Here is a 17649-nt window from a genome sequence, read left to right on the forward strand (position 1 = left end):
GTCACTCTCGTTCCCTTGACACTGTAGGAGGGGAAGTCGACTCTCGTTTTCTTGAAGTTATATGGGTAAGTCGACGTTAGATGAATAACGAAAGGATCGTGACAAACACAGCTAATCTGTTCAACCTCTCTTCTCCCTTTCCCCGTGTATAAAAGAACACCGTTACATCGAATGTTGTTTGGTTCAGTGTTGTTTATCGAATTAATGTGGAGATTTAATATTTAATATGTCACTGGCATATATACGACAATCACGTGCACTGGACTATCATCATGTACAATTCTACCATGCCACTTTGGAATCCTGCGTTCTGATTGGTCCGCAAGAGGTAAAGAATCTACATTAGACCATGATCCCGTTGATGACGACTTGTCGCAAGCCTCCCTGTTTGGCAAATTCTTACTTCTTTAACGTTGCGAAATAATGTGTTGTGGTTCGTGTTCATATTTCCAGTACGTGTTAATAATATTTCAGGCGGACAACTTGAAGAGCAAATGCTAAGAAATTGTATTGTAACATTAAGCAGCATTAACTTGGCTTGACCTTTGGCGCTACTCTGCTTAGACTTCCCTCTCGTAGTACTTATGACGTCATAACAGTGGTGTGTACTTTACAACGGTGGCTTTACATTCTGTTTGAAGTGGTTTTCTTATTGTGGTGCAAACTATGGTTCTGGTACATAAAGCAGACTTTATGCAGATTAAAACCGATCTTCAAAATTTACCCTTTCAACCTACCGAAAATACAAGGCTTAACCAATGACGCATGACTAATGATTTCAGTTAAAGCCAAGAACACGTATGTTTCGGCATTGGGTTATGGTACAAGGGAGATAAACCTTGTGTGTTTTCAATTCAAAGGTTTCGAACTATGATTCGATACCTGCAAATATTTCAAATATTTCTACGTTCGAACCTCTAACTAAAAAAAACACTCCAGGTCTATCTCCCAATATATGTGTATGGTTTTTTGTATAAAATGAATCAAGCAGTTTTGAATTTAATTTTTTTCTGATACTTGCTTTCATTGCAGAAGACGCAGGTAGATAATGTTATGGAAAAAAACTTATACTAGGTGACAAAGCTGCCGACCAAAACAGCAATTATTTTTTTTATCTTTTCTCATTTCAAGGCTGAAAGCAGGGAACAAACAGAAAGTGGAGTAAGTTTATTTCTTGTTTGGTTTAACATGCCTTGTAGTCATTTTCATGTACTTTTTTAATTTGAGGATATTATTTGAGTACATCTGTTCTAAAGAAACTACAAAAGATGTCCCTGTTGAGCATGTTGAGCATACATAAGCTCATGTCACCTCTCGTTTTGAGGAACTATTTTATTCCGCGATACAACTGGTTGTTGTATGGCTGTCAGTGTAAACGTTCTATCCTAAATATACTTGTGTATAGACCAAGGTCTACCTCCTTGAGGTAAAACAAGTGATATTTAAAATTATATGAATCGCAAGCTCCGACGTTCATAGAGTTTGGACCTCACTCTATGAAGATTCATACTCCGATGAACTCACACAAAGTGAAAGTCAATTCTCAAATATTTCAGTTTCTAAATATTTCACCTCATAGTTTACAAAGTCAAACGTAACTGTGATGACTGAGGCTAAGATAATTGGGGCTGACAACAAACTTGTCAAGAGTATAGCTCAATTTTCGTTTAATTCGTATGGGGTTCACAACTGAAACTGGAGTCCCATTTAAATCAGCCGTGCTTTCAAACCAAGGTATACACAGCACATAGTTATATACATTCTACCATGACAAAATTAAGCCAACTCTTGGATGTGAAGTTTTTTTAAAAATTTATTAACATAGTTTGGTGTGTATGTTCAAATATTGTATTTATTTCACACTGTTATATTTTATTCGAATAGGAAGCGACGTTGATAGTTTGCCGCGCAGCAACTTCGTAACCCCTAAAGAAAATACATTCGTCACCACTCGCCCCTTTCCGTAACCTGCAAGAAGACTCGCCCCCCTATCGATGAATGTTATGTGCGAAAATACGACAAACCAATCAGAATACGCGTATGATTTCAAGTTCTTCGTCAAAGAATCCCTCAGAAATAATTTCTGTTTTTACATATGTCTTGCATCTAAAAGACACAGTTAAATGTGTTCAATCATACTGTATAATTTCGCATGTCCTGATGTGCTTTAAATTGCATCTGAAATATAAATAATATATGGGGAAATATATGTGAAACATTGCGCAACGAATTGACAATTGTTTTAGGTATGCCCGTTTGCGCTAAGACGGAACCCGGTTGCAAAAATGGCCACGAGAGGGGCACGAGTCGCTATTCGGCTTGTCCCGGAATAACACGAGTTGGTCAAGAATGAAGAAAATAAAGCAAGCCCCGCAAGGTTAACTTCTAAACAGTATGCCTCTATTATGACGTCACACTTATCATTCTGACGCAGACATTATCATGTCACAATCGGCCATAGAAAAACGCCAAATGTTAAGCTCTCCATGGTTCCTTTAGATTTGTATCATGTTTTCTTCTCAAAATGTCTTGCTACACATACTTTGTATTTTGTAGTAATTTATTGTTGTACAAATAACTATTTGACATGCCTATCGACAATGACTGTATCCCCGTGTAAATGTTTCAGTACAATACGCATCGGCCGTGTTAATCAGAGGTGGGGGTTGTAATTTGAAAACTCTGATTGACTAACAGGAATCGAATAATTTCGAAATTCATGGTAGAATTAGAAAGAATAAAACCGACCGTAATTTGAGGTAGTCTCCCTGCAGATTAGACACCTCTTAATGAATATAATCATAAAGCGCTCGGTTCCAGATTAAACCATTCTACAATGACGAAAACGAAACCATCATAACTATATTCTTTCAGAACATGTAATTGTACATAGGTCAGCTATCCAAGAACTTTCTTAATTTACATTTATAAAAACTTATCTTAATTTTCAACAAAATAACGATTTTTTTCCTGTTGAGGGCACTTAGTTGGAATGAAACAAAATACCATCATTATTATGATCATCTATCGTATATCAATATATTTGGATGACCAGAATTACGCCTTATTTAAGCTAGCTGGTTATAAATAAATTGCAAGTAATTCCATGTAACTAGCCAAACAATTGGTCTTGCAGTTTTGTTTCGCTTACTTTGAGACAACTGTTTCCTGATTGGCTGATATAGTGGACGGAAATTGTGTTGCCTTATTGCGTTGTACAATGCCACATGTTGTGAAGTTATTATTATTTATATGTTTTTATTTATAACAATTGCCTTCAATATATTTTTTGCGATTATGGAAGTATAAAGGTTTGAACATATGTAGCATTATTAGAACTGTATTCACAAGTCATGTTTTATTTTAAACGAAATAATAGGAAGTCAGGTGATATGTCTTAAGAGAGTTATCTTACCGTTTGCAGCTTATATATTTCTGTATTGTTTGTTGTTGGCCACGTGATGGCCTCTCTGAAGGTCGTCGAGTTACTTACGTGAAAACGTTAAGCACTGTGATAGGTAATCACACATTTATCATATTTTCCAACTGTTCATTCTACTGTTTAAACGTCGAAGAATATTAAATTAAACGATGCCAATGAATTTGCAAAAAATGAAATATCTTATTGTAAAAAATAGCAAAAGTCCATTTAATCATGCCATTATTTTCATGAAATCTTATTATGAATAAAATATCAACACATTTCAATATTCGTTGTTGTTTTTAACCTTTGATGTCATTGTTGGCGCCAACGACTCGACATGCGTGACATTGAATACACAGTTGAATACACAGCCCTTTCGTGAGTTTTGAACAGCGAATGTTGTATCACTGCATATCAGTTTGATGGGGAGAAGGCCCGAAGTAATACCCGATTGTACTTCATATTGATCATGGGCTCTACAATTAACTGACTTCGTTTTAGCGTAGTATATGATGATGATTATGGTAACGTATATTATAATAACGTGTTGTAATGGATATTATAATATCGTCGTGTGGTGGGATATTATAATACCGTCCTGTAGTGGGATATTATGATAACGTATTGTAGTGGGATATTATAATAAAGTCGTGTACTGAGATGTTATAATAACGTCGTGAAGTGGGGTATTATAATGACCTCATGCAGTGGGATATTATACTAACGTATTGTAGTGGATATTATAATACTGTCGTCTAGCGGGATATTACAATAACGTCGTGTAGCGGGATATTACAATAACGTCGTGTAGTGGGATATAGTAATAACGTCGTGTAGTGGGCTATCATAAAAAAATGTCGTGTACTGGAATATTATAACGTCGTGTAGTGGGATATTATAATAACCTCATGCAGTGGGATATTTTAATAACGTATTGTAGTGGATATTATAATACCGTCGTGTAGTGGGATATTATAATAACCTCATGCAGTGGTATATTACAATCACGTCGTGTAGCGCGATATTACAATAACGTCGTGTAGCGGGATATTACAATAACGTCGTGTAGTGGGATATAGTAATAACGTCGTGTAGTGGGATATAGTAATAACGTCGTGTAGTGGGATATAGTAATAACGTCGTGTAGTGGGATATAGTAATAACGTCGTGTAGTGGGATATAGTAATAACGTCGTGTAGTGGGATATAGTTAGAACGTCGTGTAGTGGGCTATCATAAAAATGTCGTGTACTGGAATATTATAACGTCGTGTAGTGGGATATTATAATAACCTCATGCAGTGGGATATTATAATAAGCTCATGCAGTGGGATATTATAATAACGTATTGTAGTGGATATTATAATACCGTCGTGTAGTGGGATATTATAATAACCTCATGCAGTGGTATATTACAATAACGTCGTGTAGTGGGATATTACAATAACGTCGTGCAGTGGGATATTATAGTTACGTGGAAAACTATAGAGACGATGTCGGTATGATATTTACTTCATCAAAATGTGTTAATGTAGTATATATTATAATCACGTCGTGTACTGGAATATAACAATAACATCGTATAGTGGGATATTATAATTATGTCATATAAAGGAATATTATAATAACGTCGTGTAGTGGGATATTATAATAACGTCGTGTAAAAGGATATTATAATAAGGTATTGTAGTGGGATATTATGATAACCTCATGCATTTGGATATCATAACAACGTATCGTAGTATATATTATAATCACGTCGTGTACTGGAATATAACAATAATGTCGTGTTGTGGGATATTATAAAAACATCGTGTACTGGAATATTATAATAACGTCGCGCAGTGGGATATTATAATAACGTCGCGCAGTGGGATATTATAGTTACGTGGAAAACTATAGAGACGATGTCGGTATGATATTTACTTCATCAAAATGTGCTATTTGTCTGCCAAACAAGCAACAACATCGTACATGTACAACATGTAGAGCATTAACAAAACGTCCGCATTATGTGTAACAAACTGGATTATGTGTAAAACAGGTACATTCAATGCGACACCTGACATTTACACGTACAACCCTGTGACACCTGATATTGACTACAACAGTAGTGTAGCAGCTGCAGAACTGAATGCCGTTGTACAAAACAACCTTAGCGTTAGGACTGTCGTAGGTCTATGTTAATGTATGGGAGTTACGATCACCTTAGCGCTAAGATCGCTCTGTACAACGGCAGCCTAGTACTTATAACTGGTTAACATAACCGTGCCAATAAAAGTGAAACCGGAATTAATATTTTCTTCATCACAGTGTTGGCTATTCGACAAATATTAATACGTCCAATTCTCATGCTGTGATCATATGAATGAACACGCATCCTCTACTGTTTCCCCTTGGGACTCCGTATCGGAATGGTCTCAAAAGTCTCCGATGCTTTTCGTAAGAGCCAGGTAAATGCGATCCGATGATGAGGCTGAAATACCCCGGCTGTTGGTTTGTCTGGTCCAGACTGTATTCTATAATGCGTGAGCAGGATGTCATAACAGCTGGAATATTGCCGAGAGCAGAACAAAAACACATCCCAATCTCACGTGGAATGCATCTAAACAGCGTATTGTATTTTACGGGCGGTTCTGAAACCCTGGTCGTCATAACTGCATCCATATTTGCACACACAAAACGTTTTTGTTTATAGATATGTTTAATAAATTTATCTAAAATACTGACATCTGTGAACGGTATCACACCCACATTATTGCAATTATACACCAGCATACACTGTACATTGGTGTCTCCACTAGGAACATATAACAAAACATAGAGATTCAAATATAATGTAAATATTCCTAGTATATACATATACAAACAAAAATATTTCATTTTAGACGCAGCAGTATGACATTAACAATATTACGAAACAGGGTATTACAAAAACAGGGTAGAATAAACTTTTGAAGACATTTGTAAAAAATGTGACAAAGGGACACAACTCTGTACAGCGAATGGATGAAAACTGGGATCTGGAATTTCGTGATGTCGACGCAACATCCTTCTTGATTGTACACAGACACAGCAGGTCCCCAGGATACCTCTATTGTTAACATGGGTATTTGCAACCTAAAACAATGGAATACAAAAACATAAACCATGAACAATCGTCAATCAAGACACTACCGTTAACTTTGACACCTTCAGTTAGTAAATGTATAATATATTCATTTAGCTAGGATAGGAAAATGAATATTTGAGAACGCAGTTAACAGCTAGGAAACCAGAGCGATTGCTGATATCATTGTTATCATTACCATAAGCCGACACTTATTTCCCTTCTCATACACCATTGAACGCTGTGCAGAGTTGCATCCCTTAGCTGTGTAAGGATCCGCTGATAGTAGGATCAAAATTCATATTCGGCCTGATTATGAAGCATGGTTCCGCAAATCGATATCCGTGCTTCACAAAGGGTGTAAAGTCTGCGACCTGCGATTCTCTGAGCTTTTCTCCCCTTTTCCTGACACACCCTGATTAAATTGAAACTAAACTCCAAATAACTCATTCAACGCTGGGACAACCGTTCTCGTGTGACTGTCCTGGTCAGGACTACACATGATACTACATTAGAATGAGACCCATAAAAATAGCATAGAAACATTGGAACCAGTCTAAATCAGGCACGTGACGGCAGATGTCAAAAACTAGAGTGCTAGAGCAGCTCATTTCAATATCTTTAAAAATCGGAAAGCATTACTACAAGAACGATTAGAAATTGGTGGTTGATTGCGAAGAAAGCGTACATGCTTGTGTTGTTGAGGATCGTTCTAGGATCGCCGTTCCATCCATACAGACTCGGTTATGCGAGAAGTGAATTTCCCATGTGTGGCTGGTGTTGGCGATATGGTCTATATTCTCCACACGCAGTGGTAACATCTGGTGGATTCACATCATGAATAATGAATGCAATTATATAAATTACCAATCGACACTGTGACAAACATCCAGTTAAACTTAAACCACCGTGTCATCTAAACACAATATTTTGGCCTGTGATAGCTTATGTTGTTAGATAAATGCATAGATTAAAAAAAAACACAACGAAATATTTCCATAGATCATCAAATCTTAAAATTTGGGAAACTACAGCCTTGTTCGGAAGTAGATCATGTGACTTGTAAAACGTGAACAGCGCCATATGCATGCTGTAGTAATGGGGCAACTATACACGCCCACAGACAGTATATAGTAACACTGTATATTGAGTCCAAGAATAATTGGTGAAGCTGACGTCAGCGCAACTGTTAATCATAATATTATACATACCGTATACCGGGGACAGGGTGAGAGTGAGTGAGTTACTAACAGTATCATGACAATATATCTGTAGTGGGCTAGATTTGGGAAACAAACCCGGGTGTGCGAAGTGATGAGCGACCGCTTTTACCATTTACCCACCCGACCCTTAACACAGTGAAAATCCGTTCATCCGTATGGTAGCGTTTCCAACCGAAATGGCCGGTTTAACGATCAGTGCAGAATAATTAACAGGTATTTTTATATGGACTAAAAGGGGTTTAAAGCTAATCCCCCTTTGTGTGCACACAAAACATGATCATCCTGCGTCCTTGAACTATTAGGGGGAAAGATTAAGTGTTAACTGAAAATATCTTTGCAGCGTGTTGCGTTTGAACATAACCAGAAGCTCAACCTTAAATGTGCAAAGACATATAACGAACTAGGGAATTAATGAGCTAGTGTATTATTAACGTCATTGGCTGGTAAACATGGTACGATGTGGGTATATATGCACATATGCATTGTTACCTTTTTCACATTTAATGTAGGTATTTTGTCATCCTGCACGGGATAATTGTTACGACGACATAATCGTGGTAAATATATAACAACATAAATATTTCTCAGCCTGTTATTCTTTATGGGGTGGAATATTAGCATATTAGAGTGAGTGAGTGAGTTGGGTCTTAAGCCGCTTTTAACAATATTCCAGCAGTATCACTGCGGGAATGGGCTTCACACATTGTGCCAATGTAATCGAACCCAGGCCTTCAGTGCGACGAGCGAAAGCTTTAACCACTAGGCTACCCCACCGCCCGACAGGCATATTAGCAACCCCCACCCCCTCATTTAATTACATGTCTTTAAAGATTAAAGAATACATGTCGTATCAGGTATATTATGTTCACATTTCAAATCAAACACAGTATATAGAGATGCATTTCACAGCAAGCACGCGGTTCATAACCCTTTAAGCTCATGCGTATTATAATGCCTAAATACCGTATTCGACGTAATAAGCACGCCGCTCTAATAAGCGCTCACAGCCTTATTTGCCACATATTGGCTAGTGAACAATCCCAAGAACCACCCCTTCCGATTGATCAATGTGCACAAGACTTATTTATTCGCGCATAACACGCACTCGTGTGTTATATGCACCCTTAATTATGGGCAAATATATCTGTCGTTTATAAACATTTCATATAAACCACGAAACATATCCTTTAACTCTGTTTGTTTCACCAAAATAATATTCTAATAAGTGCCCCCTATTTCTAATGTTGAGAGCGCCTTGGGCGCTTATTACGTCGAATACGGTACATATCTTCTACCCTAGTGATCCCTTCATCCCTGCCCAGCAATACCACCAGTGTGCCAGGTTGTGTACATCTCTGGATTCATTGAACGTTCAATCATTGCAAATACCAAAATACCGAAGACAAGGGCGAGGATCCCCGACATAATGATCAACCGCTCGGCCCTCTTGGCGTACTTGGCCGCCCTGTCGATGTTACCCCTCATGATTCCTTCGTCAAACTCAGTCTTTGCCTTGCAGGCATAGTAACAGGCGGGGATGCCGGTCGGAAAGAAGAAGAATATTGCTATAGTTCCAAAGACCTTCAAGAATTTTAAATGTTTTTGGCGTAGCGGTCGATCTAAATCTCGCCATCTTTCTGGAATTGCGCGAGTCTGTATTTCACGTGTTCCATCTGACTGAGGTACCACAACCCGTTCTTGTATTACCACATTGTTCCCACTTCTGTTGTCGTAAACAACTGGTAACGAGTACCCGGATGTCGGGGCTTGGTTTGGGGTCGTGGATGGCTCTGTAGGTGGTTGTGCAGAGGTAGTTTTCTGTGCTAAAATGTCTTTTTTTGACGGCGGGGGTGGAAGTCGTATGGCAGAAGTAGTCCCATTTTCGGCATTTGGCGCATGTCCATTTTGAACTTCTGGTGTAGGGTCTGTTGATGATTCTTCGAAAGCCTCATTCTCGTATCCGACGTTGAGTCTGAACGTGCCTCCGTTGATGTGTGGCTGAATATCGCTCTCACTGACGCTCTGGCTAGAGACCAGTTGGTCGGCCATTCTGAAACAAAAAAATATTAAATACAAAGTCATCACAGTATCATTAATAGAAAAAAACATTCCTACTAACTGAATATGGTATCCTTCATTTGAAACATGACCAGTGAAGATCCGGGGTAGAGAAGCTCTTCAGCAGCCCATGCTTGTCGTAAAAGGCGACTTTGATTGTCGTAAGAGGCGACCAACGGTATCGAGTTGTCATGCTCGTTGACTTGGTTGATGCATGTCATCGTATTCCTATTGCGTGGATCGTTGCTCATTTTGTCAATTACTGGACTCTCTGGACCAGACTCGATTATTTACAGACCGCCGTCATATGGCTGGAATATTGCTGAGTGCGGCGTTAAACAACAAAACAACATTTGAAGCCTAGATTATGCTTCAGGTAGGACAAATGAAAATGTTGCCATGCAGAAAAACATGCTTAACGTCGCGTTGAAGATTCTTCCACTTATATAGGGACGTGCGTGAATATATGCGTGTTACTGTCTGTACTAGTCCAAACTTACTAGTGCTCACTGTCCTAGCCCACCCAGATACCGATTCACGAATACCCGATCCACACACAGTATACTGACTCCGAACTGAAGAGTTCTTTTTGTCCCTTTTATGTCGAGCGCCGGTTAGGGTGGCGACCGGGAATCGAACCACAGACATTCTACTCATTTGTCAGACGCTCTATTACACCATAAAAATACAGTTTCATGAAAAATATCAGTATACAAGTCTAATTATGCAATTCTGGTATGAGTGAGCGGCGTTGTATGGTATTTCAACTATATCCCGGAACCTTAGCTTAATAACCCCGTGCGAACGCGAGTGAGTGAGTGAGTGTGTGGGCTACTTAGAACAGTATTTCAGTTGTATCACGGCATGTCAGCTTGACGTTGGAGTAAAACCAGAAATGACGCAAGTCTTAGACGTTTTCTGCTCTGGCGAAGCCCAGCTATTGTATTTACTAAGAAAAACCCGATAGACTGTATTGATTATTTGCCATTTGCATTACCCTTGCTGACAAATCTTCAAACTTGGAGGAGTTACATACAACGCTTTTTTATAACTTAAAAAATCCACTGATGAGCTCTTGTTAAAGAATTGCAAAATTAAGATGGTTTTCTACACTGCGTTAAACATTCCCCTTCACTGCTTGACACGTGATGTTCCATCCTTACTTCTAAATAAATAAATATTCAGATCTAAAGGAAAAAGCAAATGACGTCACGTCATACAGAGATAAGAAACGGAAGTGAAAAGCGTGTCATTCTTTGCCGCTTGCCACAATAACGCTAATGTCTTGTGCTGGCGGACCAGAATTGGCTTCGTTTAGAGTGGCCTTTCAGGCTTCGTCTTCACAAAGACAGTGTCGCCTACGAGGCACTTAGAGCCAACTGTATATTGTTAATTATGTTGTCGCCTCGCCCAATATTTTTCTGCTAACCTAATATGACACCGTATACGGCAACTAAAGACACTATAACTAAAAATATAATATATTATGACGAAAAGTTTACACTATTTGGTATTCATATCGCACATGTCATGTCAAAGTAAAATCTTGGCACTTTCAACCGGTATAAACTACAGGGCCAGTACCTGTTTCCGGTACAACGCTTTAATGTAAACATAAACACTAACAATGGAATATATAATGCACTAAATGTGAATGTTTAAACAAGGATACAAAAGATAGAATTATCTAATGACATATAAATACCGCATGTTATCAGAAATCAGCGGACCACTGTAACTTGATAGCAGTCCGCTTTTCCCTAACGACGGGCTGCTATCTATTCTATTGCTATTTGACGTCATTGGCGTCACGTTTCTTGTTTTTGACGTCATCCTCTATTATAGCTAAAAATGGATATAATTAAACCGCCCGCATATTATCAAAAATGTGCGGGCCACTGTAACTTGATAATGCCCTCATATTGCTTGACGACGGGCCATTATCACACCCGTTGTTATGTGACGTCATATGATAGGGATAGGTAACGTCACGTTCAATAGTGACGTCATCTGGTTTGTTCTATGACGTTTCCATATTTGTAAAAGTGGGTCAGTGACATTCGTGTTAAGTTGCAGTAAATGCTTCAAAACCGATATTGTTGTTTCTTTATATTTGATTACAAATGCCATCCATTTTAGCTATAATAATGGTAACGCTATTTCACCCTTATATTATGTTCTATGACGTTTCTACTTGTGACTCAATAACCTCCGTTGTAAGCTTTTTTTCCTATTATTTTTCTTATCAAGTCATGAACGTAGTTTCTTAAAAATATAATGTCTTCGCACATCACAATTAATGATATTAAAACACAAAACAGTGTCGAATAACGAATGTCGGTACCAGAAGTTTCATGTGAAATATGTGAGGTGGGTGTTGGAAAATCCAAGATGGCTGCTACTGACGGTATAAGGTCTCATATTAGGTCAGTAACAACCATCTTGGATTTTTACTGACGGCATACGGGCTCATATGGGGTAAGAACTTCTGCTCCCTGATTGGTCAGTCTGCCCTTGAGGCATAATAAGGCAAGAAAGTGAGTAAGCTATGCAACATTACAATGCCTCAAGAGCTTTCCTGGAGTTCCTCACAAGCGAATCTTGATGGAGCATCGCTTAATCCAAGAATACCATAATCATGAGGTTATTTAGCTAAACTGTAGCTGATCCTGATTACAAGTCAGGGTGGTTACACGATGATTCTGTTCTTATTGTGGTTCCGTTGTTCTTGCACGTTACGGAAGGTTACACATCATGATGATTTAGTCAGGGCTGACAGGGAGATTAGGGCCATAACCTGGGTCTGGGTCTTTAGTCTGAGACAGATTATTCTGTTGAGTCAGACTTCAAGACATACAATGTTTCGCCGTGACATGGCAAAGACAAGCATTTCTTTATACAGAACAATTTATTCATGGGATTAAACTTTAGGATTAATTATTTGTTCAGCATTTTGGGGAAGCCATTATTTATTATGTAAAAACAATATTGCTTGCTTCAAGGTCATATTGAAAATATTAAAGCATTACTCATTACTCAATGTCATCTAGTCTGATATTTTATTCAATTTGTTCCCACCATTTTTTCAGAATATTATCATTTATCTTCCAGTTGAAATGTCCAAACCATTATTTTTTTTAAAAAGCTGCAAAATTGTATAAACTGTATTTTACGTTCAAAATGTGTCGTTGGGATTTGTGTAATGCAAGCATTTGCCACATATATGGACTTTGATACATTTTTAGAATTGGGACAGGTTTTTATCTTAATTTTTTTTCCGAATGAAAACTGCATTCATACCCCCAAAAAATGAACACACCATAATATTCCACAATCAAAGGCAATCAATTATTGTACTTGATAATGAAAATTTCTAAAGCTGTTTTTCGGGTTTTATTCACAAGAATCATCAGAAGATGAAAAATATCCTGGGGCCCTCAACAGCAAATGGCACCACTTCAGCCCCTTGTTGATACATGTACCAACTTTAGATGCAAATTTTTCCCAGTTTTCAAGTTATGCTCTGGAAACGAAATACGGACGGACGTATTATATGCTGGGGAAATAAAAAGTAGTGAAAAGTAATTTGTGTATCCCTTTTAGCTCCAAAACCTTCATTTCTAATGGGTTATCGGCAGTCATTGACATTTGCCTTCATGTGAAGGGTTAGGTCGGTCGACATTGTACACGTCCAGGCGATGTGTTTTCTAACAGAGTGGGAAACGCCCAAACAGATACAGGTCGTAGACATGACATATCATGACCCTTATCATAATATACGATTCGAACCCCAACCCCGAGGCAGTCCGTCGCAACACGCACAGGGAGTAGGACTCTAACCAGTTTTACCCAACCTTCCATTCACATCACGGCGATATGCAACAATGCGCCCAGTCAAGTGGAGATAATCGCTCCTTTAACCGCAATTCATGACATACATTCTCACCCATTTCCCTGGAGATGTTAACACCACCTTGGCCTAAACAACACTATTTATCATCTTATCCAAACATATATAAACTTGTGAAATTTAATTCATAGATATATCCATCTTCTTATTGTCGCATGCATGTGTTAATATGAACAATCACATGAACGGCGAACGTCGAATCCACCATTTTTAAAAGGGAGGGGTCCAATATATCAAAATCTTCTCTCAGAAAATGTTAATGCCTACAGAAGAGTGTATTTATTTTTTCAAAAGGGGGTGGTGGTGGAGGTGGACCCCTGGACCCCCTCTGGATCCGCCAGTAACGTGAGTGTATGTATTTTATAGGACAGTGAGACAGAAGGCTCTACGCTCCAGTGATCATCACAAATCCAGCCAGGCATGGCGGCTGATGATCCGATTACAATTGAACTAGGGCTCGTATTGTCGGAATATACATGTCTTCACGTGTCTAGACAGTAAATGTAGGACCAGCAACCATGTCGGAATATGTTTGTACTGGAATTCTAGAGAGAGTGAATGTTGGTTTACGCCGAACTCCGTAAATATTATTTTAGAAGTTACTTCAATACATGTTTGCATTTATGCAGGTATAAACGTAAAGAGCGCTGTGCACAACGAGTAAGCGGATTTAAGGCAAGTATACACATCGGTTTTAATGTGTATACCTCAATAAATTAATACAAACCCATTATGAAGTCAATTCATATAAATAAATACGTCAACAATAACATCTTTACAGACTGCTTAGATAACCATCAACACAAATACAACTGTATATAACAGCACGAAATTAGTGACATCGTGCAGCGTTATATAGACTAGCCCCGCCCATTCTTATCAGCCAATAAGGAAACAGTAGTTAAAGGGCGCGACCTAATATTTTTTGGTTTCTGGAAATCCTAAACTGTTTCTTAGTAAAACAACGAAATGCCTCGGTCGGGCCCTTTAACTACTGTTTCTACATGTACAAAAATCAAATCTGGATCAGACAAACCAGTGTTCGATAGGACGTACAACGAACGATCGGGATTTTTGATGCGACACATTCACCCTGGCCATACAGAATCACTGTTTCCCACTGCAGTCGACATGTGTGATGAGACGGCCATCGCCTTGGCTACGAAATAGCAACGGGGCAACGTGGGGGCTTTTGGATTGGAAAGTGGTTACCCGTGAAGATCCGGAATAGAATAGGTCTTCAGCAACCCATGCTTGCCGTAAAAGGCGACTACGCTTGTTGTAAGAAGCTACTAACGGGATCGGTTGGTCAGGCTCGCTGACTTGGTTGATGCATGTCATCGTATCCCAATTGCGCAGATAGATGCTCATGATGTCAATCACTTGACTGTCTGGTTCAGACTCGATTATGTACAGACAGACGTCAAACAGATGGAATTGCCGAGTGCGGCGTAAAACAACAACACACAAACAAACAAACAAACAAACAAATCTCACACACACTCGCCTTCTAGCTCTGTCACTTATGATCATTCACTTTTCCCTGATAACACACGCACTCGCTCTCCCACCTCGTGTTTCCATGTATGCCAAACAAATATGAATACGAACGATGCTGAAAGAATCTAAATGACTCAATAAGCATAAACCTCTGTAATTCATTATACACCTTGCATACCTATGTGAGTCCCGAGTACGCTGGTATAGCGCCAGCAGCTGTGGGGACCGACATACCGCAATACTGCCGACCGTTCATGGCCAATAATACATCGACCATCAATAAATCAATCAACTCTTTCCCAGACAATGATACCCAACTGACCTGATTGGTAATCGATAATTGATATTATTGACGTGTACAGGTAGCCATACTGGATCAAGGTTGACATTCAAAACACCGCGTCGACAGATATGCCTTCAGATGTTTGATATATATTCAATATTACCAGGTGAGTAGTATTTACACCTGTATCATAAAAACTGGGAGCGGATGCAGCCTTTTTAAAAGGGAGGGGCCCAAAATACCGAAACCCTTTCTCAGATAATTGCACTGCCTACAACAAAGTACATTTGGTTTTCCTAAAAAAAAAAAAGGGGGGGGGGGGGGGGGGTCCATGCTCCCCCCTCTCGTCCCGCCTGTGTAATCACAGGTAGCTGCTGTGTAACGGCGATCAATAATCAACGCCTAAGCAGCTAATACAGGTCACGCTGTAGTATAGTGTTGCCTCAGTAAATACAGCCTAAAGTTAGAACCTAGAAACTGTACAATATTGTTAACAGTCACAAGGTGTTCCTTACCTGTCCGCTTGGTGACGTCAACTCTGATGTGTTTGATTAGGCGGATGAACATTCCACGCGGGTTGATGAAATAAACAATCTGTCAAACATGATTGAAATGCACAAGTTACGTCTATTTCCTGAGTATGTGAGTGTGTAAGTCCGACATGGTTGTCCTGTACAGTGATACACGTTGTTAGTGAGACACTCAGTTGGCCTTTATTCCCGCTTGGTCGGCCATGCTCAACGACTCTCAGGCTGCGTGCGGGCGATTGCTTCACATGTGTACGGAAACATGAACGACAAGTCTCCCAAGTCGAGCTGATCAAGCTGATCGACCATTGGATACTCGGAGGTGTGGTGGGGTGTGGTAGAGAGGGGTGGGGTGGGGTGGGGGTGCAGAGCAATTTTGTATGGAAACTAGATATCTTTTCACCTACAGCTAGAATACCAGGTATTTCTTCTTGCAGACAATTAATTTTTTTAAACCTTGAAAATAATTAAGCCTAAAATGCATTTAAACATATATAACATGCCATATGGGTCAGTTAATCTCCAATATAGTACCATACCAAGGATCAGAAACCATATGTGGCAGACGGGAAACCCCATGGTTAAACCGTTTTCATCGCTTGATCGGCAGACCGCAATTCTTGGTTTGAATCCTGACAAAATCAAACAATGTGAAATCCATTTTTGGTGTCCCCCGTCGTGATAGTACAGGAATATTGCTACAACGTCGTAAACCATCACTCATTAACTCACATGCTATCAAGGTGAGTGAGTTGGGTTTAACGCCGCTTTTAACAGCATTCCAGTTATATCACGGCGTGTCAGCTTAATGTGGGAGGAAAGCCCGAAGTGAAGCAGGTCTCAGACGTTTACCACTTCGGTGAAACCCGCGAGCACAGGTATGGTGCTGACAAACCTAGAAATATAATCGGGGTGAACCGGGATTCGAACGCACAACCAAAGGTTCCTGGCTTGCCTAAGGCACGCAACTCTGCACAGCGAATTGCAGCGCCTTAGACGACAGGGCCACCCGTGCCCCCCGTTAAGAAGGAACTGGCATTGCGTTTATCCAAGTGAGTTTTCTGGCTTAGTTTCATAATCATATAAGGACATGTTAAAATTGATTACTTTTCACAAAGATATCAAAGTATTTACAAAGTTTACTTTTTTTTTACAGTGAGAAAGCTGCAACACAAAGAGGTAGAACAACGTTTTTCCTTTGACAAATCATTCACTTAAACGCAACATGAAAAATCCGACTCTGAAAACATTATACCGCATGGCCTACCAAAACCGGTTTCGGTTCTCTGTGTTGACTGAGAAATCGTGATCAACCGAGCATGGCTTTTCAGCAAGCAAGGTCGGTATTTGGTGTGCGTGAACTCTTTCCCTGTCTAAAGTTACTCTCACTGTTGTGTCCCTATTTTTTTAACAGGTACATTTTTTTGTAAATGCCATGCTGACATTTTGATGTGAAGAGTGCGGAGATTAAGGGTCAGAGCAAATTAGTGTCCCACATACAATAACAACAATAAATACACAACAATAGCAACAACAACAACAACAATCATCATCATCATCATCAGGTATATCGAAGTGAGTGAGTGAGTTGGGTTAACGCGGCTTTAAACAGTATAC

General features: G+C 39.2%; 1 protein-coding gene across 1 annotated transcript; it reads right to left on the reverse strand.

Moving 5' to 3' along the window:
- Window positions 1-6141: 6141 nt before the first annotated feature.
- LOC139445978 (uncharacterized) lies at window positions 6142-16244 on the reverse strand. The gene is made up of 2 exons (XM_071227230.1): window positions 16021-16244; window positions 6142-9804 (listed from the first exon to the last, which is right to left on the reverse strand). Exon 2 carries the CDS (start codon window positions 9801-9803, stop codon window positions 9063-9065), a length of 741 nt encoding a protein of 246 aa, XP_071083331.1. The 5' UTR covers window position 9804; window positions 16021-16244; the 3' UTR covers window positions 6142-9062.
- Between the last annotated feature and the right edge of the window lie 1405 nt (window positions 16245-17649).

The sequence above is a fragment of the Haliotis cracherodii genome, unplaced genomic scaffold, assembly GCF_022045235.1.
Source record: "Haliotis cracherodii isolate W230 unplaced genomic scaffold, xgHalCrac1.p SCAF_6, whole genome shotgun sequence".
NCBI classification, from domain to species: Eukaryota; Metazoa; Mollusca; class Gastropoda; order Lepetellida; family Haliotidae; genus Haliotis; species Haliotis cracherodii.

What these genes read in the sequence shown, in the direction of transcription:
- LOC139445978 (XM_071227230.1), bottom strand. Translation starts at nt 9,803, where the DNA reads ATGGCCGACCAACTGGTCTCTAGCCAGAGCGTCAGTGAGAGCGATATT.